Raw genomic sequence first — 24,067 nt, 5'->3', positions numbered from 1 at the left:
CTCTGCCATTTGAGAGCTGAGAAATCTTTAATGAAAGGGTCACCTCTCCAACGTCTGATGCTTTAGCGAAAGCAAACTCTCGGGGTGAAAGGTCCCAGTATCGATTGCCACTTCACAAAGGTTAGCGCCGTCCACGGTAAGGCTGGCGCTCCAGGGAAAATTGCACTCTCCCAGCGCGGCGAGAGATCCCAATTACTTTGCCCAGTGGCGTCTAAAGGCTGTTCTTACCCGCCGGTGTGAATGATGGGCTGGCGGGGGAAAGCGAGGCCCGGGCATGAGCAATTATCCAAACAAGCCTGTTGCAGGGAATATAATCTGTCCGTCCGTGTTTTGGAGCAGCTCATGTCTAGCTAAGTGATTAGGACAGAGCCCGTAGCGACGGGGGAATTAAAGCTAGCTATCTAGCCACCCGGTGGGGGAGAACGTGCCCCCTAGTTAAACGAAGAGCCACGATTGCCAGTGTCAAGCAGACTGACCTGCAGATAATGAACAAATGTAGGGATGGAATCTAGAAATGTAAACGGTATTCTACTATATTACAAAATGATCTAACTTTTATATACAAGCGCAGCTAGCAATTTCTGTAGCTGATGGCTATGATGCGAATGAAAAATCTGGTAAACGGAAAGGCTTTCCCCAAAAACGTGTTTTATTAAATGTTAAGTACAAAGTAGCCTATGCTTACCTGGCAGAATGACATCACGACATCATTATTTGCATTCATCCAGTGAGTATTTGTTTAGCTAATTCTACCTGCGCTACAAAAACAATCCCAGCGTCTTTCTAGGTGCGCAATGGAATTAAATTGTAACTGCCTGTATACAATCCGCGATGTGGAGAACACGTCTGGATTCTGTGATTCCTTCCATTTAAAATGGAATTCAACAATATTCAAAAACATATTGAACTTAGTAGGGAATCAACTAAATGTATTAAGTTAGTTCATTTGCACAGGTTTTTTGTTGTTGCACATAAGACATGAACAGAATGCATCAGTGACTCGCATTTCCTGCAACTTTGAAGAGGCAATGAATATATGTAGCCATTAGCATGATTGTAATTGAAAGGCTTTCCCAAGAACCTCAGTTAAATGTTAACTACACAAAGTAGCCTATGCTTACCTGACAGAATGATATCATGGTTATTTGCGTTAATCCAGTGTTTATTTGTTTTGCAAATTCTACCATCACATATACTTGCACTACAAAAATATATATAAACAGACTTTTTCAATGGGCACGCTGGAATTAAAGGGTGACTACAACAACAACAACAAAATATTTTTTCCCAGACCTCAAATGGTATCCTGATGTGGTGTAAGTATTGTTGTGGGCTTCAACCATTTTCTATTAAAACAGTGTGATTTTTGAGAGTGAAAAACAGGGAAAAATAAAACAGATTTTTATAGGGCCCTATAAATGGTTGCCATTAAAAAGGAGCGAGGGAGACCGACACTTTGAATTTGTAACAACCATCTTAGCATTGTGTTGATGGGCCATTGAGTAATATGTCAGTTATGTAGTCGTTTAGAGCCAATTGTTTCCAGCTGAACCTCTCTAAACTGCATCTTTATTTAGTCTCAAGACACTTGGTTTGAGTGACCACTCCTGTGTTCCCCTCTGCCCCAGGTGGAGCTGCAGTTTCAGTTGAACCGCCTGCCCCTGTGTGAGATGCACTATGCTCTGGACCGCATCAAAGACAACGGCATCCTGTTCCCAGACGCCAGCCTTACCCCCACCATCCCCTGGAGCCCCAACAGGTACTATTCCCCCCCCCCCCCCCCCCCCCCCTCTAGACCAGGAGTATTTCAATCTAAGCCTGGAGGTCTGCTGGTCTTCTGTTCTACCTGAGAATGAATTGCAACCACCTTGTGTCCCAGGTCTAAGTCAGTCCTTGAGGAAAATAATGAAAATCAGGAGTGGAACTGACTTCGAGATCCAGATTTTAATTTGTCTGCCATAGATCCTCCAACCCCTGTTCCATGGTGTGCAAACCGGTTCAGGACAAGCGTTGCTAGTCATAGTCTGCCCAACAGGCCTCTTACTCAACCTCGATCCATGTGAGGTTTTCACATGAATTTTGGCAGAGGCCTTTTTTTGATTTCAAGAAAGATTACGCAATAACCTACGTGTGTGTTAAATGTTATTCTAGCTTGCATACTCCTTTAGGTTAAGTTTAGTAGTCTGCCTAAAACATGCATGGTAAATTAGGTTTGCTAATACTTTCACACCGAAATGAAGTTGAGAAAAGGTTGCTAGCTGTCCTCGCTGACTAGGCGGACATTTTGAAAAGCTGTTAGTTCTCCCGGCTTTAGATATCTCTTCTAAAGACGGACAAATGTTGGAGGGCCACAGAGTAATCTTAATTGACGCGAACCCAAGAGTCAACAATGTCAAGCCTAATCTCTTGCTTCCAAATAGCTCTTATCTGGTTTCCTGAATATGATTAACACTGTATATAGGCTTTGATTTAATGAGCTAAAGCTTTTGCTACTGAAAGATCAAGTCAGACTCTAATTCCTGCGTTTTGTATATGTTTTTGCAGTGGTGGCCATAATTTAAATGCATAAAGGGGGAACACTTACTAAATTGACAATGGTTATTAGTACAATAACCACCTTAACTAGCTCCATATGGCAGTAACCCGCTTTGGATAAAGTTCCTAAATACTATGGGTCCATGTATGCTTCACCTCATTAAGATAATGGTATGAGAATAAGTAGTGTTAAAAATGGGTTTTAAATATATGGAAAGTGTTGACTGTTTAGAATAAGTAGGTTATATTGCTTGTTATGTAGGCCTAACAAAGCCCCTGCCTTGCCTGACTGCATGGTGACTATTGACTGCCATGTTGATTGGTCATGAATAAGCTAATTGGCCAGCGCCAATGCACTTGTCTCCTGTGTCTGGGTTTCTCAGACCAGCTGTGCACGCTGTGTGTGTCCACTTTGTTTCACCACCCATACACAGTGCTTTCGATCAGCCTCAACCTCAACCCTCCTCTTCCCTCAGACCTCATTACTCTGTGGGTGTAGCAGCCCAGCTCAGTGTTATACCCTGACCCGGCTCTCCATTCATCCCCACTGATCCCTGAACCCGTCCCTCTGCCTCTACCTATTCACAGCCCCTTCACGGTGCTTACAGCTGCCTTTAGCAAGGCTGGGCCTGTATACGATTGACCGGGCGGGCTGTTCAACTCCACTGGGCCAGTGCTCTCTAATGAGGACTGTGATGCTAGTAGACTGGGAGACTGGCCCACGATTTATCACACTTAAGAGGGTGTGTTAGTGGGGTTTAGTGTGTAAATGAGTGTGAGGGGACCAATGTCCCCTCCTTGTGTCAGGGACCCCACGAGCGATGCTGCTTGTTCGCCAGCCAACTAATCGACTTACTTTCCATGTGAGTCATCTTCCTCCCCTATCTCATCCCCTCTCTCTGCCACCCTGCAGGCAGTGGGACGAGCAGCTGGACCCGCGTCTCAACGCCAAGCAGAAGGAGGCCATCCTGGCCATCACCACGCCTCTCACCATCCCCCTGCCCCCTGTGCTCATCATCGGGCCCTACGGCACGGGCAAGACCTTCACCCTGGCACAGGCTGTCAAGCACATCCTCAGGCAGGACGACAGCAGGTGAGGCGGGCACCACACAGCAACTCTGCTATGTCCAGATAGGTCGCTCTAAAAGGGCAATGGGTGAAAGGGCAAGGTTACTGCTGCTCCCGGGGGCTACCAGCTTCCTTGGAGTTGATGTTTAGTTCAATAAACACTCAGGGTGACATTGTCAAGTTGGGTGTATCTTCCGATCAGAATGTGTCACTGAAAGCAATTGGGGGATGTGTGTGGGTTATGGGAATGTCTGTCGATTGGGAATAAGGCAGCGATTGGTTGGTTGATTGTGTTTGGATTGTTCATCTCCATTCAAGTGAACCACGTGTTCAATTGGATTGCCATTACAACGGCCTGTTATCTCACGTCCAACCGAATGCCATGATGTAATAGAGCCATGATGTAATAGAATGCAAAATTGCCTGAAGATTCACATTCTCTTGTTAGTACGGCGAGGCGCTGGCAGGAAATGTATATTGGCTGGTGTAAAAATAGGAAACAACAATGTTTTAGGTTTTTATTTAAAATAAATTGTAGAATACGTTGTGGCATTTGGCCTTGAACATAAGATACGTTTTAATTTGATAAAGCCTTCATACATAATTTAAAAAAAATATGTTCTGAAAAATGTGTTGGAATGCAATATTCATCTGGAACTTTCTAACTGACTATGATAAATATTAAATGGTGGGAATGAATTATGGATGTTTTAAAAGCCAATACAAGGAGGGTGATTGACCCCTATAGACGGTTATTCATCATCATGTTAACTTTCTGAGAAATAGGAACTTAAAGTCCATGGTCAAGTGCACAGCGTTCCTGCAGCGCTGTTTAAGGGTCGTGTTAACATGTTCACTCCAAAATGAAGGTCCTAGAATTGTCAGTATGGCCTGAAAGAGTAGGAGTTCGTGCACTTCTGGTCAGTGCTTCTCCAACATACCTACTTGTCTTTCATTGTTATGGCCTGGAGTTTTACCTTGGTCAGATCACATGGTCAACAAAATCTCCTGGCTGTATTTATTTGTTAAAGATCTCTTAATTGCTGACACATTTATCCCCTTTCTTTCGCAGGGTCCTCATTTGCACCCATTCCAACAGTGCAGCTGACCTGTACATAAAGGACTACCTTCATCCATACGTAGAAGCGGGCAACGCGCACGCAAGACCTCTCAGGTAAGGGTCTGTAGAAACGCTCTACAAGGGGTTTGCAGCACCTCTTAAGATTTATTCCAAGATATAAAAAAATATTTTTTCCCCGTTACAGTACCCAACCTTGAGAATTCATTGCTTACAACATCTTTAAAGGAGCATGTCTGCCCGCCTGAAATCAATCCCCCACCTCTTCTGAACAGTGTGCTTTCAGGCATTCAGTTCTCCCTGCTGGCTGTAGCCTGAGACATCAACAAACCCAAATCCACTCATAGTTGTATCAACTCCATGGAATCGCAGTTAAAACCAATGATCGCTCAATCAATCAAATGTATTTCTAAAGCTCTTTTTACATCGGCAGATGTCTCAAAGTGCTTATACAGAAACCCAGCCTAAAACCCCAAACAGCAAGCAATGCAGATGTTGCTGTACGGATGGATCGGATTGATCCATCCACGTCATTGAGGTTAGAGGTGTAGTGGAACGGGAACAGCGGTTGCCTTATGGCAGTGAGCTTGGCAGACCTCGCTCTTTCTGAGGAGATGTGTCCTGGCCTCACAACACAGCAGCTGTGACATGAAGACTCTCTCACATTCCTCCCCTTCTCGCCTACACTCAATCTCCTTCTTACGACTGCTGCTTCAGTGACTTCTAATCACAGTAACTGTAATCCAGCCCCCCCCACCCACCCAACAATATAGAAATGTATCCCTGACTTCTAGCCAGACCCCATGTGTCAGTGAAGGGCCTGCAGGGGGAACAAATGACTTGTTACACTTGACTGATGGCCTGATACCAAGGGCTGTGTTGGGAATCCCACTATAATCGCCATGTAATTGGGCTATCAGCCAATTTCTCCTGAGGCTTTGTGTGCTTAGCCAAGTGAGAAGGCCATAAGTGTACATGCTGAAGGCGATACACAGACAGTTCTTTAGGTCAGCTAAACCCTGTCGTGGCACAAAACCCCATAAGGAATGAGACAAGATACAACCAATGGAGTGTTATGAAAATGTCAGGACAGTTGCTAAGAGTATGAAAAGTCGAGACGCTGCTAATTTGTGTCTCTACTTGTCGATTTGCAAGTTCAGCAATTGAAATGTTAGATAAATAAATAACCCCGAATAACAAGTCAATGGATACTTCTCAATGTTAACATGTATCTGCTGCTTTTTGATTTTTGTCAGCCCAGTTTGTCTGGAATTAACCATCCCACTGTGTCCTCTCTCTCTCTCTGCTCCCAGGGTTTACTTCAGGAACCGCTGGGTGAAGACTGTCCACCCGTTGGTGCAGCAGTACTGTTTGATCTCTAACACACAGTACACTTTCCAGATGCCCGAGAGGGAGGACATCCTCAGGCACCGCGTGGTGGTGGTCACCCTCAGCACGTCCCAGTACCTCTGCCAGCTGGACCTGGAGCCAGGTGAGTGGCTAACCGCTGACGTAGCATACACAGCTAACGTAGAATACGGTTGTGCTTGGTTGGCTAACTGCTTACGTAGCAAATATGGCTAATGTAGCAGCATAATACTGTACTGGTGCTTTGTTTGCTAACTGCTTACATGGCTAATATTTTCTTAACTCTTTTTGAACGTGCACTGTTAAGGGCTTGTAAGTAAGCATTTCATGGTAAAGTCTACACTTGTTGTATTTGACGCATGTGACATAAAGTTTGGTTTGATTTCATGTTGCAGCATATACTGGTGCTTGGATTGCTAACTGCTAACATAATAAGAATACACCGCTAACGTAGCACATGGATAAGGTGAAATGCATAGCTAACATAGTATACACCGGTGCTACAGTGACTTGATATGTTGAGCTGTATACCCACATAAATCAACATGGAATACACCGCTAACGTAGGACATAGCTAATGTAGCATATACAGCAAACGTTTCATACACTGGTGCGATAACTACTTCATACACGGCGCTGTATAGCCAGGAACAAGTGAGCAATGCAACTGCAAACTGCGTGTTTAACCAGCTTAGGCTACATGCAAATTGTATGTGTTTACCAAGCAGTTTGGTTTTAACGAGCTCATAAAGTAAACAGAATGACAACGGGGCCTTAAAACAACCCAGACACCCACGTACTGTAGCTACACGACACATCTCAAACCCGCCCCAACGCGTCTTTTGATCGGCCGCTACACCTTCCCCATAACAGCAGGAGAAGGCAGAGAGAGGGAGGAAGTCATTTTAAGATGGAGTATAAAAAGACGGTGAAAACAAACCAATTTGTCAGCGGCGAGCTAATAACCGTCTCTAATGTGTCAGCGGAAGGCTTTGTCTGTTGCTTAGGAACACCATCTGCCTGTATCGAATGCACTTTACTTTATTAGCCCCCCCCTCGTTTAATCTATCTCCCGCGCTCGCCGTTGATGAAAACCGCCGACAAATGAGGCAATTGGGAGCCCCTCGCGCTCCTTTGTAGTGATAACAAATCACCAATCCAGTACACATGTTGAACAGGTTGCGTTGTCGCTAATCTGTTTTAGTTTGGGTTTGTTAATCCCTCTATGGGCCAGGCTTTTGGCAGCCTATGGTTTGTCTGTGTGTGAGAGTCGACCTAGAGAAGAACATTTTACACCTACATAGTCTACCTCTTAACACCACCGCACCCCCAGTGCTCTCCTTCCACCCCCAGCTCAGGCCAAATTCCACGGCCGTTGTTAGACACATGATGGAGAGCGGGTATCGAAATGCAATTTGTCCCCTGGTTCTTAGCCCCCCCCCCGCCCCTTCATGTCCGACTGCCCTTGCTCATCAACAGAACAGAACCTGCCTTCCCAGCCTCGAGGCACACTACAGATTATTATGTAATTATCCATGTACATTATGTGCTGTTTTGCATATTTATGAGGGTGGAGCTGCAAGCAGCAGAGCGCGTTGGCGCCAGCTTCACCTTTGGCTGGGTTTAGATGGCTGGGGTTAGAGGTCACCTGTAGTGCATGTTGTAAATGACTCATGACAATGGGAGGTGAATTTATGGGGCTTTGGTGTCTTTGTAGTCTCTTAACTGACGTGCAGGGTGCCATTCATAAATAACCCTACTACAATAGATGGTAAAATGTGCTTTATATTTCATCTCTTGCTCAAGTACGACTGCAGTTCCAACGCTCAACATGAATACAAATGTTGTCGTGCATTTTGCAAAAGGTGTTGTTGTAAAGCTAGATGTGGCCTTACACTATACAGAACATGAAAGCATTCCACTCTGGTCTGTTTTGCTAGTACCAAACGTTCTAGAAAAATCCACCAACCCCTTCAATGAATCCCTTTCTCCACCATCTCCACCATCCTGTGAAAATGTTGAGGCGTTTGGACACGGCTGAACAGTGGTTGTTTCTTCCACCTCTCCCTGCCTGCTCTGCTCTGACAGTCCTCGACTATGCCGTTACATCCTCATGCGCCAAGCAGCGTTTGAGCCTTCTAAATCAGGGTAACCGCTCGATCCTTTTCGAACGTCTGCAATACCAGCTTTAGTGTGTGTATAGGGGGCTACTCTCTGACGTTGAGGTAGAGAAAGAGATGGAGAGATGATGGCAGAAGACAGGCGTGTGACAGGCGTGTGTACATGTGTACCGCGTTCATCTTTTTTTTGGGGGGGGTCTTTTTGCTGTCTGCAATCACAAAGCCAGACGGATCAGAAACCAAAAGAAAAACTGTCTGTACATAACCTTCTCCTCATGGGCTGAGCAATGTTTGAGTATTTTAAATGAGGGATACCACCGCTCCAACCCTTTCAAACGTCAGCGAAAGCAGCATTGGTGTGTAGTGGCTACTGTTGAAGATGGATATAGAGGGGTAGAAGGTTAACTAACCTTGTTGCTCCAATGTGTTTTTTGGTTTGTGTTTGGGGGCGGCAGGTAGCCTTGTGGTTAGAGCGTTGGGCCAGTAACCGAAAGGTTGCTAGATTGAATCTCAGAGCTGACAAGGTAAAAATCGTTCTGCCCCTAAACAAGGCAGTTTAACCCACTGTTCCTAGGCCGTCATTGTAAATAAGAATTTGTTCTTAACTGACTTGCCTAGTTAAATAAAGTTTAAATAAAATAGAAATCACAAAACCAGACAGGCGAGACAAAAAAAACGAGCTGGAACAAATATCCCATCTAAAGAAGATCTGCAAGTTTACAAAACGAATAGTAAATGAGAGTATTCGTAATAGTTTATTTTTTAGAAAGTTAATCTCTGTGAATTTTTTTATATTTGAGGTGCAACAACTAAGACAAGTACATCAGAACGTTTGGACCCTGATCCAAAAGGACTATATAGCAGCTCTATACCACAGAGCAAAACTATACATAGCAGCTCTATACCACAGAGCAAAACTATACATAGCAGCTCTATACCACAGAGCAAAACTATACATAGCAGCTCTATTCCACAGAGCAAAACTATACATAGCAGCTCTATACCACAGAGCAAAACTATACATAGCAGCTCTATACCACAGAGCAAAACTATACATAGCAGCAAAACTATACATAGCAGCTCTATACCACAGAGCAAAACTATACATAGCAGCTCTATACCACAGAGCAAAACTATACATAGCAGCTCTATACCACAGAGCAAAACTATACATAGCAGCTCTATACCACAGAGCAAAACTATACATAGCAGCTCTATACCACAGAGCAAAACTATACATAGCAGCTCTATACCACAGAGCAAAACTATACATAGCAGCTCTATACCACAGAGCAAAACTATACATAGCAGCTCTATACCACAGAGCAAAACTATACATAGCAGCTCTATACCACAGAGCAAAACTATACATAGCAGCAAAACTATACATAGCAGCTCTATTCCACAGAGCAAAACTATACATAGCAGCTCTATACCACAGAGCAAAACTATACATAGCAGCTCTATACCACAGAGCAAAACTATACATAGCAGCTCTATACCACACAATATCAAAATCAATCCTTATCCAATGAGGTTGTGATGTTACAAGCGTCATTACCGATGGCATCCACCATAAGCACCACAGACCAATGCATTGCTAATGTCTTGAACGACCCGTGCACCATTTGTTTCAAGGAGCCCAATGAATCACCACCTCATTATAATTAATGGGTCATATGATGGTGCTCTGACTGAAATGGTTTGTGTTCTGTGTCCGCAGGGCTCTTCTCCCACATCCTATTGGACGAGGCGGCCCAGGCCATGGAGTGTGAGACCATCATGCCTTTCGCGCTGGCCAGCAAAAGCACCCGCATCGTGCTGGCTGGAGACCACATGCAGGTAAAACTGCGGTTTAGGAGGAGGTTTATGATGTCATTGGTTTGAACAAACTCTGACCTTTGAAACAAACTCTCACTCCTTTTTTTTTTTTTTTTTTTTTAGGGCCTTGATTTTTTAGGTTTTTTTTGGTCAGGCCTTAATCGTATTCTCTCATGCGAATGACCTCCGCGTTCTGCAGACCTTTGCCAAGCTAGCAAATAAAAACCAGTGTATCACCTAAGTCCTTTACATTTCCGTGTGCTTTGGACTCCGTCGTTAGCCTATGGCTAACTTCACATTGGCCGTGAGTGAAACAGACTGAGGAGAGAAAGAAGTTGTCAGAGAGAGCATGTTTACCATTCACAGTCCAGTCAGACGAGGCAAACTAAACGAAACTCCCCCTGTCATTCAAGCTTTGTGGAACACTCCAAAGTAGCCTCTTATTTCCGTTTCTTTTTGTGTTCTGGACATTGTGTTTATTTTAGTGCGACAGGATTAAGAGTGGGCAGTAGATAAATACACCCCGAGGGAGTTTAACCGTGCGATAACGGTTTTAATTATTTCTCTACTCCTTCCTCTCTGAAGGAACAACGGCTTCAAACACGCTCTATTCTCCTCTCCTGCTTCTCCTCTGTCACTTTCTTTCTCTTGCTCTCCCTCTATCTCCCTCTACATCCTAATCTGTTGCACATTGTCTGTGCGCTACGTGTCAGTTGCCAAGGAGGATTTGTTTGCCCCTCCTCCGACTCTCTTCTGTCTTATCACTCTTCATTATGGGATGTTTTGTGTCTCAGCTGAAAGAAGTAGGCTGAGAATAGTGAATGAAGGTTCCCTGGCTCCTGTTGACTTCAGGTCTTCTATCTGCTGCGTGAGCCTTATTTAAATGCCTGGCTGAACTTTTCCCCTGAGACTGGGAGGTTCAACCTGGAGCTACATTACCACAAACACAAAACAATCTAGTTCAGCCAGTGTCAGATTAGAGGTAATTGCTATTGGGGGGGGGGGGGGGTTGTGTGTCTTCAGCGCGCATCTTAATCAAAGTTGCTGTTGAGGATGTTTCCGGAGCACCTCAACGCGTTTCGCTAACTTGAACTATTAGTATGTCTTATTGTTGTGTCGTGGAGGGAACCTGCAAGTAAGCGGTCAGTTGGACAGTGTTTACCATGGTGTATCCTGTACATACCACGAATAAAACGTGTGACTTTACAAATCATGTTAATGGAGCAACATCGCAGCAGAAATGTAGCTACCGATGATGAGATGCTGGCCACAGGTCCGTTTTTCGATTTAGAGACGGTAGGACGGGAACTCATTGGTTTGGAGCATTGTGTTATCTACACGGATTGCATGACTCGAGCTGTCGAAGAGCAGACGACGTCTGTTCCGCAAGTCAGATGTACATTATCTGAACCAAAAGTTGGTGTAGAATACATTTTGGATCCAACCAAATATTGTCACACAACATGTACAGTTCCAGTTATATTGACTACAAATGCAGAGAAGACACAACTCCAGTCAGGCTGTATCACCACCTGCACATCCCTGTTGCATTAAAAATAAACAAAATAAAAATGAATTAAAATTTGTTACTCAATGTTTTTGGGCTGCCCTCACTTCTCTACCTCCATCCCTCTCTTTTCCCTGTTCCCTCCCTCCAGCTCAGTCCGTTTGTGTACAGCGAGTTTTCTCGAGAGCGCAACCTGCATGTGTCGCTGTTGGACCGGCTGTACGAGCACTACCCAGCCGAGTTTCCCTGCCGCATCCTGCTCTGTGAAAACTACCGCTCCCACGAAGCGATCATCAGGTAGGTGTGAACGTCATCACGTCGCCGAGACTGATCCAATTTTCACCCCGACTCTGCAACGTCGTTTACAAATGAGAGATTTTATGCAGACAGAAGACTTGGAAGAGTTGACGGTTCTTCTAGGCTATTGACAGACATAAAAGCCCAATGTACACTGAGTCCCATGACCACCCTTGTTAAACAATTCTCAGATGGGGATGCTGACATTTTGAAGTGGTGGTTTATCAAAGAAGCTTACGCAATGGGTTTGAAGTGGTTTCTCCACCTTTAAAGTGGTCTTGGTATTTTATATAATGCTTTTCACTCACACACATTTACGTTTGGACAACACTGTGAATGCACATTCTTTACAAGAACCTCGAAAAGTCACTAGGAACGGCAAGGACCACATGGAAGGGAAAACGAACAAAAACAGATGGCACCATTGTCGAAGAATAGCCACAATGCACGCAACCATGCCTTTCTCGACTGACGCAACTGACATTTGTGAAGACCCACTGATGTTAAGTCTCCCTCCCTCCCTCCCTCCCTTCCTTCAGCTACACGTCAGAACTGTTCTACGACGGGAAGCTGATGGCCAGCGGGAAGCAGCCGTCTCACAAGGACTTCTACCCGCTGACCTTCTTCACGGCGCGCGGCGAGGACGTCCAGGAGAAGAACAGCACGGCCTACTACAACAACGCAGAGGTATAAACCCTTTTGTTCCCTGTATGCCACTGACTTAGGACTGCATTGATGGAATCAATTACATTTTGATTGAATTGAGTTGGTGCGTTCGTGGTGAATTGAACGTTGATTTGAATTGAGTTGGTGCGTTCGTGGTGAATTGAACGTTGATTTGAATTGAATTGGTGCATTCATGGTGAGTTGAAATGGTTAATCATTCAATGGAATTGAGTTGAAATGCACACGTGGGCAAAACACACCCCATTCAGTCAACATTACTGTGATGTATTACTTGTGCCTCATACTACTGCGCTTCACAACCAGACGTTTGACACAACCACTAAATGCTAATTCCTTGTCCAACATTTAAACCAGGCACTCCAGCGACTGAGTTTGAATTTCGGAGGTGCCTCTGCTAAATCTGAGGGGCAACTTGCCAAGTTGACCCCTGAACCCAGCTGACAGAAGCTGCCCAATTAAATTGGATCTACTCCTATCACAGCGCCGCGCTAACCTGTCAAAGACGCCACAGGAATTACCCTACCTCCCTTTGATGACACCGCGCCTGTGTCAAACGGTTTCGGGACATTAGCATAATGTCATAGGTTTAGGTTGCCTTGATTTAAGCGTGTGTCCTGTTTGTCTGCTGATGTGACGTCTGGATTCTCCTATTTTCTTCTTCTTCTCTCCTCTTGGCTGAAAAGGCCCCTTGAGCAGCAGTCATTTCCGCCGTCTCTTTAGCTCTGCTTTCTCTTTAAGTGTTTTAAGCACCGGGTTAAGTACTTTGGTGACTCATAAATAATGGCAACAGCTTACAATGGACTTTCTCCTGCGTTGCACTGGTAAAGATTCAATTGACACCAATGGAAGATGAAAAGGTTTTTGGCGGGAGGCAACAGGGCCGAGGCGGGGTGCCCTGCCTTCCAGGACAATTGTTTCTATCCAGGACCACGAAAAAGCGCCCCACCTTGTAGTCAGTGGGGACTGGGGAGTAGGGTGACGTTGCCCCTAGATGCTGATCTTGGGTCAGTTTTGCATTTCCCCCATTTATGGTTAAGGCTAATATTGGGGAGGGGAAGCTGATCCTAGATCTGTACCTAGGGGAAGCTTCACCCCAGAGATGCCGATTTTCAGACATGACCTATGAGAAACACTGGCACTTGTAACCAGTCTCTCCCTCCTGTGTTACCCGAGGTGTTTGAGATCGTGGAGCGGGTGGAGGAGATGCGCAAGAAGTGGCCGGTGGCGTGGGGCAAGCTGGACGAGGGCAGCATCGGCGTGGTGTCGCCCTACGCCGACCAGGTATTCCGCATCCGCGCCGAGCTCCGAAAGAAGAGGATGCACGAGGTCAGCGTGGAGAGGGTGCTCAACGTCCAAGGTGAGAAGAATACTATATTTAATCCATTTCCTTACAATTGTTTATTTCGTTTAACTTACGACATTACATTCCACTGTAACCCATGGCACAGGTGGCCATTTGGCACACATTTGCTATCAAATAGAATGAGAATGTCAATACCGCAATCACAATGGAATTGTAACGATCAAATCCCATACTACTCATACACTGAAGCATTTACAGGACGTTCACTGTGGAACTTTCCCGTTCTCCCATTTTTAAATTCTGTTTTGGCATTCTAAGACGGCAGAGGTTTTTAAAGTGTGACCCTTCCCATTTCTACCCGACAACTCCGAGATTCTCAGTGACCGTCTCCCAGCTAGCAGCTCCTCTCGTCTCTGGGACGAGGCTAATGCTCCCAGTGGCAACAAACACTCTCACACACCCAACTCTCACAGCCATACGCTGCTGCTTCCAGCTCATTAACTCTCTCATTAAGGAGAAGATGCAGCGATCAGGACGGATCTCACAACACACAGCTGTCTCTGTCTCTCAATGTGGTGTTGGTGTACAGTACACACACACTAGCTGGAGTTTGGGTGTGAATTATTTTTTATTTTTTTGTATTGCCAAACTCCAATGCTTTGTCATGAATAATTTCTGCAGTAATTGGATCGTATTTTGGGTCATGAATGATGTCAGCGCCTTGTCGAGGTACTTGGATCATATAATTATTATTATGTAATGAATTGGTAATTGTTTCTATGAGATTAATATCCACGAAAGAACACTGAATATGACCAGTGGCACTTAGTGACCTAATGAAAAAGCATTGTATGAATGCAATTCATTACTAAAACCTTTGCCATACGACACACTAGCTCCTCAGAGTGCTGGCTGAAAACTAAGGTCTAAACTGGCCTTGTATGTTCCCCCCTCCCCCTCTCCAGGTAAGCAGTTCCGGGTGCTCTTCCTGAGCACAGTGCGCACGCGGCACACCTGCAAGCACAAACAGACGGCCATCAAGCGCAAGGAGCAGCTGGTGGAGGACTCGACAGAGGACCTGGACTACGGCTTCCTGTCCAACTACAAGCTGCTCAACACAGCCATCACTCGCGCCCAGTCCCTGGTGGCCGTGGTGGGAGACCCCATAGCGCTCTGCTCGGTGGGCCGCTGCAGGTACAAACAAAACAACCAGGAAGTGTTGTCATGGGTTAGGGCCCTGTTTTTGAATACTTAAATGAATCCTTCCTTGAAGAAATCCCTGATCTGACATGGCTGGATTGGTGAAAGCTATACGGTAGAACTGTTGCTTACACCTATCAATCTGGGTTAGATCAGTGATTACTCCAAGGGATGGAGGTAGGATGGGTGTGTTTTCACAGTGCTCAAGCAGTGCCTGGCGTTTTCCCTGGTCACGTCCTAGTCATCCAAGTATTTTCACTAGAAATGTTGCTATTTTCATGTTCCATTACATGTTCTGAAGGCTCACAGTAAATGTTACGCTTTGCAGTGTGTGTACGGGTGGAAGGGGCACAGTTGGTGTGTCAGCTGTGCAGGAGGAAGAAGTAGCACAGTGGGGGTATATGTCCCTGCCAGGCTGGCTCGCTCTACCTCTGCCCCACACACTCATTCACACACCCTTCCCAATCCCTCTCCAATGCACGCCCGCAGAGTGTCAGCTTAGGATGACATCATAACGCCAGGCCCTGACCAAGCCATTGACATCAGCAATGTGCTCTGGAGGGGTGGGGCAAGGGTGCACTACTTAGTTTTTCTCCAATGGAACTGAAATATGGGGGGGGTGTATTGAATTTGGTGCAGCTATTTGTGACCGATAAGAGTTCTCATCTTTGCCCTGACTGGTATTAAGCCAAAATCGACACTTTGCCTAGTTCTGTGTTGTTTACGTCTGAATTTTCCCCATATTCAAAGCGTCTTCAGGGCTGGGGCACAGATTATGCTTCCCCATTGCAAACACACACACACACAAACAACACCCCCACGGCGCTCACCGACCCCCAGCTGCAGTCCCTCTCTCCCGTTGCCGTGGCAACTGTTGAGCGTCAGCCAATCGCGACATCCGGCTGCGGCAGTTGTTTAGAAAATGTCTCTCTCTCCCCCCCAGTTAAATCAATGGCGCTAACGAGGAAGAAGCTCTGTTTAGATGGACTGTCTTAATGCCTGGAGGGGGGGGGCACCCCCAACATCAAACTGTTACCTTTTAAAAAGAACAGCCCAGTGGGTAGGCTGCACAGTACAGACGCACTTGATGTGCATACACACTCGCTCATACACACTCTCACACGCATGGCGGGTGGGAAAGAGGAGGAGCATGAAAGGGAGAGATGATTGGGGCGTTGACTCATTTTCAATATGTCACAGAACCCCCGCCCCCCCCTTCCATGTTGGTAAGAACAGGGCACTGGACACACACCCACCACTCTGCTGTGCCTGTCAGATAAGCCAGCGGGTAGCCACAAAGGTTAAGCAGCCTGACTACAGAGAGAGGCCATGGCAGTTCTATATACACATTAGAGGTCGACCGACTATGATTTCTCAACACCAATACCGATAATTGGAGGACCAAAAAAGCCGATACCGATTAATCGGCCAATTTAAAATAAAAATGTATTTGTAATAATGACAATTACAACAATACTGAATTAACACTTATTTTAACTTTAATATAATGCATCAATAAAATCAATTTAGCCTCAAGTAGATAATGAAACATGTTCAATTTGGTTTAAATAATGCAAAACAAAGTGTTGGAGAAGAACGTGAAAGTGCAATATGTTCCATGTAAAATATGTGCTATGTTAGAAAGCTAACGGTTCAGTTCCTGGCTCAGAACATGAGAACATATGAAAGCTGGTGGTTCCTTTTAACGTGAGTCTTCAATATTCCCAGGTAAGAAGTTTTAGGTTGGAGTTATTATAGGACTATTTCCCTCTATAGCATTTGTATTTAATTAACCTTTGACTATTGGATGTTCTTTAGTATTGCCAGTGTAACAGTATAGCTTCCGTCCCTCTCCTCGCTCCTCCCTGGGCTCGAACCAGCAACACAATGACAACAGCCACCACATTGAAGCAGCGTTACCCATGCAGAGCAAGGGAAACAACCACCCCAAGGCTCAGAGCGAGTGAAGTTTGAAACGCTATTAGCGCGCACTAACTAGCCAGCCGTTTCACTTCGGTCACACCAGCCTCATCTCGGGAGTTGATGGGTTTGAAGTCATAAACAGCGCAACGCTTGACGCACAATGAAGAGCTGCTGGCAAAACGCACGAAAGTGCTGTTTAAATGAATGTTTACGCGCCTGCTTCTGCCTACCGTCAGATACTTAGATACTTGTATGCTCAGTCAGATTATATGCAACACAGAACACGCTAGATAATATCTAGTAATTTCATCAACCATGTGTAGTTAACTAGTGATTATGATTGATTGTTTTTTTATAAGATAAGTTTAATACTAGCTAGCAACTTACCTTGGCTTACTGCATTCACGTAACAGGCAGTCTCCTTGTGGAGTGCAACGAGAGAGAGGCAGGTCGTTATTGCGTTGGACTAGTTCACTGTAAGGTTGCACGATTGTATCCCCCGAGCTGACAAGGTGAAAATCTGTCTTTCTGCCCCTGAACAAGGCAGTTAACCCACTGTTCCCTGGTAGGCCGTCATTGAAAATACGAATGTGTTCTTAACTGACTTGCCTAGTTAAATAAAGATTAAATAAAGGTGTAAAAAATAAAGGCGCCCAAAAATACCGATTTCCGATTATCATGAAAACTTGACATCGGCCCTAATTAATCAGCCATTCCGATTAATCGGTCAACCTCTAATACATATATAACCCTCCACAGTGAAAGATGTCACCAATCAAATTATGATCTCTCATCTTTTTTGACGCTTCTACTGTTGCTCACATGATTCACATGGTCTTTCGTGAGTGAAATACAGTCGCATTCTTGATGAATGCACATCTAATAAACAAACAAATTGGCAGTGAACTTACTAATTCAATTTGTTTTACGATTGTGTACAATTGATTTTAATTCTCCATCTATTTGGACTTAACTCAGAATGAACAGATTGTGTTGTCTCTGTCCATGCCGCCCGTGTGGGCTGAATGTGGGTCATGGAAGCGATGCCTTAAATGTGGGTAATCTGATGAGACGAGATAGCGATGGGGTGGGGGTGGCCTCTCCTATGGGAGGGACAGACTCCGACCATCTTATTGACGCCCGATTTTAACAAAAAATAGCCTTCGCAAGTCACTGCAGATCAATCATATAACCCAGACACACATCTACCTCCCATCCAGCCACAATAAGGAGTGAAGATGCACGTTGCCACTGGAGTCCTAGCGCTGTGTTCTGAGAGACGTGCACTGTACCACACCAGCCATAATTGTGAGGTGCCCTCAATTTGATACCAGCACAAAAACCTTGCATTTGCTTTCAGAGTAAAGCTAGAGATTCATAGAAATGTAAATTCAGTACCATTTAATATTCTATAAGGATTTTTCAATTTACTCTTCAAATGGAGTTGAAATGGAACTGGCCCTAAGTTAGGGAGTAGTGAATCTCGCAAGCTTCCGTCATAGTGATGCTTTTTCATCGCGACGTCTACACTCGATGCAGTCAAAATAAGTGACCGCTTATGTTCCCTTGGCCACCGGTTCTGCAGTTAATGTGCAAATATGTGAATAATGTCCGTAATTTTTATTCACCCGGACATTATGCAAGTTGTGTTTCCGTACGCTCGCGCACACACACACACACTCGTACACACACACACTTATATACACACACACACACACACTCGTATACACACACACACACACACACACACACAAACATGCAAATCATAGACTCGTACACGGTCTACACGACAGAACTGATCTGTTATGAACATGACAACCCCACAAAGAACTTAATTTGCTTTGGTGTTGCTGCCTACAATAGCCCTTTTTTCAGTGGACCATGATTTATTCATTTATGCTACAGGAGCCATCTACTGTAGTGGGTGGTTTAATAATCGAATTCTGAAAGTAGAAGCCATTCACATGAAGATTCTGTGCAAGATTGGACTTTTATTTAACCTTTTTGACGGGGGAGTCTTTTCCAGATGAGCCCTGTATAGCACCCCAATACACATCAAAATACAATAAACACATTAAACTACACGTTATTGTACACAACGATACACAAAAAGCAAAACACCATCATAAAAACCAGACATTTTTCAGTGAAAAGAATGTCTGAAATGCCCTAGAGGCACCAATTCCTCCCATTTTAAAGCATATTGTAGATCGTTCCACATGTAAGGTGCAAGGAAATGAAAGGCTGAATTACCTAGGAGTCTCCAGAGTTAACCAACCCTGTGAACAGGGTTGATAACTTGTCATTTTAAATCTTAACAGCGATGTTAGGTAAGTTGGACGTTTGTGGAGCAGGGCTTTGTAAACGAAAAGAGCGTAATGATGTGATCTACTTGACTTCAGTCTGAAGGTGTGTGTGTGCGCGTTGTGCACTAGGCATTTCTTTAAATAATGACTTAAGTCGGCGTGTCAGCAAGTGTGCAACCAAGTGTTCGTGAGTCAAGATAAAGTGTATTATGAGAACACGTCCATATATGTCCATGCCACTCACATCACCCCCCTCTCCTCCCCTCTAACAGAAAGTTCTGGGAGAAGTTCATCTCCATCTGCCACGAGAACGCCAGCCTGCACGGCATCACCTTTGAGCAGATCAAGGCCCAGCTGGAGGCCCTTGAGCTCAAGAAGACCTACGTGCTCAACCCGCTGGCGCCCGAGTTCATCCCCCGCGCCCTGCGTCCCCAGCCGGCCCAGCACCCCCATCATCACCATCACCATCACCAACACCCACACCCCCAGGGACACACGGCCAGCAAGCAGCCCGGGCCCCAGCAGCAACAGCAGTCTCCTCCGAAGGTAAGTGGGTTAAGCCTGGGGGGAGGGGTGGCAGAGCAGCTAGGGGCTGTGGGTCTTGGGGCTGCTGGGTTTTTCACGCTCAACAGTTTCCCATCCAGCCAACTTGACACAACTGTAGGAAGCATTGGAGTCCGCATGGGCCAGCATCATGTGGAACGCTTTCGACACCTTGTAGAGTCCATGCCCCAGCTAATTGAGGCTTTTCTGAGGGCAAAAGGGGGTACTCCTAGTGCTTTCTACACTCAGTGTATATTAAGCGAACAATGATGAGAGATGGGGCTGGCACAATTACTTTATAACCATGTAACTGACTGTTATGGATGAAGACAGTCATGAAAATAAAATAACCATAACTGTAAAAAATTGTGTAAGTTTTGTGTGGAACAAAAAGCTGATTGAAGACGGGACGTCCGGGCATTTGAGTCCGTTTCTGCTGTAACATGGACTTTACAACATGATGAAACTTCGTTGCTCGTTGCTGAAACAATCAAGGTGTTGTAGCAAACAAGTATTTGTTTGCCTAGGCAACGCCCCTTTCCTGCAGCAGCACATGCAGTCAAGAGTGGAGGAGAAACTGTCAGTCTCAACAAAAATAGGATAGGACTGGCCACTTCAGAGCCTGGTTCCTCTCTCGGTTTCTTCCTTGATTCCTGCCTTCCTAGGGTGTTTTTCCTAGCCACCGTGCCTCTACATCTGCGTTGCTTGCTCTCTGGGGTTTTAGGCTCTGTTTCTGTGTAAGCATTTTGTGACAACTGCTGTTGTAAAAATGCTCTAGAAATAAATTTGATTGAGAGATGTAGGTATGTATGTATTTGTTGTATGTCGTTTTATTTATTTTTTGGGGGGGTGAATGTGACCATTTTGCTAACCAATAGTCTTCATCCATAATTCCCTGACCGTCAGAGCCCTAATGAGAGGGATGCATGGCTAGGGCTATCAGTATCTTTGTCTTGGTGGTAGTACAAGAGTACGCTCAGAACTCGCATAGTCAGTGGTTTTAGAGCTCAAGGAATTCATATTTTCAATTCAGTTCAATACAACGTAATTGGTTCCCTCGCGGGCCTTTTTGGAAAACATTTCGGAACATTTTGTACTTTTTGTGGTTGCTTCAAGAGTAGTTTCCTCAAGTAACTCCTCTAGATAGTTGTAATTATTATCGCAAAACCATGTTTTTTTTTCTTTTCGAAAGTGGGTTTTGAAAAGACGAGGAGAGAATAACCGCTTGAGTTTGCACGAGTGCCTTTTTCTTTTTTTTCCCTGTGAAAATGTTAACTGTTTATCTGATGTCCTCGCTACAGGCGTAAAGGTTAACTAAATCACCACAGCTGCCAAGCCCCTGTATCGCCCACTGAGTGAGGTGGATATCCACATCACACACACTTCTCTGTGCGTACATACACAGTAACACTGAAAAGAGCGCATACTGGCTCTCTCTCTCTCACACACACACACACACACACACACATACAAAGTGGGTTGGTTACAGGCTCTTACTCTGGGCGGTAAAATTTTAAAAAAAAACAATATACCAGTATTCATTCATGGACCAGGTAGGATTTGTACATACTCTCTATAAAGCTATTTTCATGTTTGATTTATAACGTTAAATTATTCAGTAATGACTTGAAAAAATTATGGTAATCATCTGTTTTTATCACCAGTTTCTTTTTTTAAAAATAGTTTAACCACAAGAGGCACGTCCCGATTGTCTAAACAGAAACCGGGGGAACCAAACCAGCCATCTAACCGATCACGAGGCGCATCCCCCAAGGGAAACCACATCAAGTGTTCTCAGTTTAACACCACCACCTAGGGGGACTGTGTGCCTCAGCTCGGCTACGCTAAGACACGCTGAAGTAGATTACTGCGTACGTTCCTCCGTGCATCAATAATACAACAGGTTACAATCCACCTAAAGTCAATTGGATGGAGAACGTCCGTGTTGTTGGTCACATAACAATCAATCAATGTCAGACGTTGTTGTCTGAAAAAATGGAATCAAATGGAATACGGCCCAATGTTGTGTGCATTAAAATGGAACCTGGTGGCACGGAATTGCCTCTCTTTGTATGGAGAGCGAGAGAAAAGAGTAGATGGAGAGAGAGAGAATTGAGATGTGTTGGTGCGTGCTTGTGCGAGTGTGTAAGTTCCTTTGGATAAAAGTGTCTGCTAAATTGGCTATGGTGTGTGTTTGCTTGCTCACTCCAGTTAGTGTCAGTCCTCATTGCCCTTATAAACAGTTGAAAAAGATGCGTAATGCATACTGTCCTTTTTTTAACACTGTAACGACGTAAGGAGAGTGCTTCTGTATGCATCTAACAGCTATGGAACACCCAGTTCCCAGCTGAATAGATTATGAAATTAGGCACGAGTGTAGGATGGACATTTTTTTTCTATGAGCACAGAATTGGTCAAATGATTTAAAGAAGCGAGGAGTCTGAAAATAGGAAACCTACGACGTTTTGATATCTTGGGGCCGGTAGTATTTCTACCCACATGACTTGACCACATGAAAGCCTATTTTGGCTAATAACAGGATGTTTGAGACGTTTTTGACCCATTGCTTATTCTTTCTATCAGCGCTTTTCCCAAGTCGGGTCACGTTAGGTAAAACTCCTGGCCCTAAAATACTATAGCTGCCGCCCTCATGAATCCACACAGTGGTTTTATATTCTTCCAGAGCTGCAGCAGGAGTCTTTATCCTCCAAGAATGTTGTTGCCATTTAGATTCAACAGCATTGGCTATTTAAAGTGTTGTACAAGCGTTAACCGTGTAGCCATTGTGACCAATGTGACATATGTGGGCCACCGCGGACCTTACGGTTACCGCTGCTTGCCCGCCTTGTCACATAGGGAGCCTCGCTCTCCTCCACTTACTCCCTCCCTCCATCCCTCCCCCTCTTTTTCTATGGACTTCTCTCGCTCCAGCCCTTTCTAAGGATGCCTCCCTCTCTCTTCTCTTCCAGGGGAAAGGTCAACATGCGAACCACACGGAGCACTTCCCACCTGAAGGATTTGGTGAGTGTCCATCTTTTCTCTTCCTTGTTGTGTTGACTTGTCAATTTGTATCTCTTTCTGGAGTCCATACAAACCACTCAGACAGAAAGTCAAGAACACTATACTCTAGCTGTATGTCGTTTGAGGGTGAAGCACTGTCCAAGTCTTTAAACTGCCATCTCTCCACAAACATACTCAAAAATGTGTTTAACCTCTTCTCCAAAGAAATACTTGTTACTTTAGTCATAATACAGGAAGGACACCGTATTTATTAATTTTCCATTGATTGGATTCACTTCTCAATGGTTCATGTTTCACTGGGATGTGAAGATTCAGGGTTAGAGAGGTGTAGCACACAGCATAGTGTACTCTACCGTGTAGGAGCGCTGTCACCGTGAATCTAGTCGCCCCGTAATGGAGAAAGCACGTGGGGGGTAGGGGAGAGATGGATAGAAAGGAGGTATATTGTGCCATCACTTTAGACGGAGAGCTAGAGCGAAGAGGAGAACAGTGAGGCGTACCATCATGTCCCCCACCCCCATCAACTGCAGAGCTTTAGGCCCAAGGCTACTGTGGCAGCTCCTATAAGAACACTGCATGACGCCCATTATAGGGTGTAGTCTTGGAAGACATGAAGTCAGGGTAACTGTTCTTTATCCATGACTGGGGGACAAGGAATTATACACAAACAAACTTATCTTTCTTGCTAGATCATCGCAGGAGTTGTCTACACTTGAAGACCAACATGGTGCAATTGTTGTGAAAACGTTGTTTCAAATGTATTTAAGACCTCTTATAGCCAAAGAAGGTCCAATTGTTTCAAAATACAATAACATCTCATGGGGAAATTAGCTTGGTCCGCATAGGCACAAATAACAGAGACCAAAACAATGATTAGGTCTAGATAATCAAATCTTTCAGGATTAGCAACAAGACTAGCCACTGCTGTAATGAATATCACTTTAGGAGTAGCAAATCATTAGCAGATATTAACTTTTATTTTCCTCCTCTTCTTCCTCCCCCAACTCTCTCCAGTTCAACCCAACCCTGCGGTGTTGATGGGCAACCCCATCCGGGCGTTCACGCCGCCCCTGGGGGGCACCCCTGGCGGCATGGGCAAGTCCCCCAGTCCTGTGCAGAGGATAGACCCCCACACGGGCGCCAGCATCCTCTACGTGCCCGCCGTCTACGGGGCCAACATGGTCATGTCCATGCCACTGCCCGTAAGTATACTGCTACTGGGAATTGTAGTTTATTGTTGAGGAAAGACTCCATGTGTGGGTTTTGGTTTGAAATAATTAATTTTTGTAA

General features: G+C 44.9%; 1 protein-coding gene across 3 annotated transcripts in view; it reads left to right on the top strand.

Annotated features, from left to right (window-relative positions):
- Positions 1 to 24,067, top strand: part of LOC110485986 (ATP-dependent RNA helicase with zinc finger domain) — a 56,792-nt gene that overhangs the window by 15,598 nt on the left and 17,127 nt on the right. For all 3 annotated transcript variants that reach the window (XM_090196027.1, XM_021557259.3, XM_090196026.1), the window contains exons 13-24: positions 1,629 to 1,759; positions 3,449 to 3,628; positions 4,676 to 4,777; positions 5,995 to 6,173; positions 9,893 to 10,011; positions 11,649 to 11,794; positions 12,334 to 12,481; positions 13,655 to 13,838; positions 14,750 to 14,978; positions 19,486 to 19,759; positions 22,726 to 22,777; positions 23,792 to 23,979. In XM_090196027.1, the coding sequence (XP_090052153.1) occupies positions 1,629 to 1,759; positions 3,449 to 3,628; positions 4,676 to 4,777; positions 5,995 to 6,173; positions 9,893 to 10,011; positions 11,649 to 11,794; positions 12,334 to 12,481; positions 13,655 to 13,838; positions 14,750 to 14,978; positions 19,486 to 19,759; positions 22,726 to 22,777; positions 23,792 to 23,979 (1,932 nt within the window). The remainder of the gene's footprint in view (positions 1 to 1,628; positions 1,760 to 3,448; positions 3,629 to 4,675; positions 4,778 to 5,994; positions 6,174 to 9,892; positions 10,012 to 11,648; positions 11,795 to 12,333; positions 12,482 to 13,654; positions 13,839 to 14,749; positions 14,979 to 19,485; positions 19,760 to 22,725; positions 22,778 to 23,791; positions 23,980 to 24,067) is intronic.

Source organism: Oncorhynchus mykiss, chromosome 13 (genome assembly GCF_057628025.1).
Source record: "Oncorhynchus mykiss isolate SJ-2025 chromosome 13, ASM5762802v1, whole genome shotgun sequence".
NCBI classification, from domain to species: domain Eukaryota; kingdom Metazoa; phylum Chordata; class Actinopteri; order Salmoniformes; family Salmonidae; genus Oncorhynchus; species Oncorhynchus mykiss.
The sequence above is the reverse complement of the archived record's forward strand: the minus strand, read 5'-3'. Positions and strand labels throughout refer to the sequence as shown.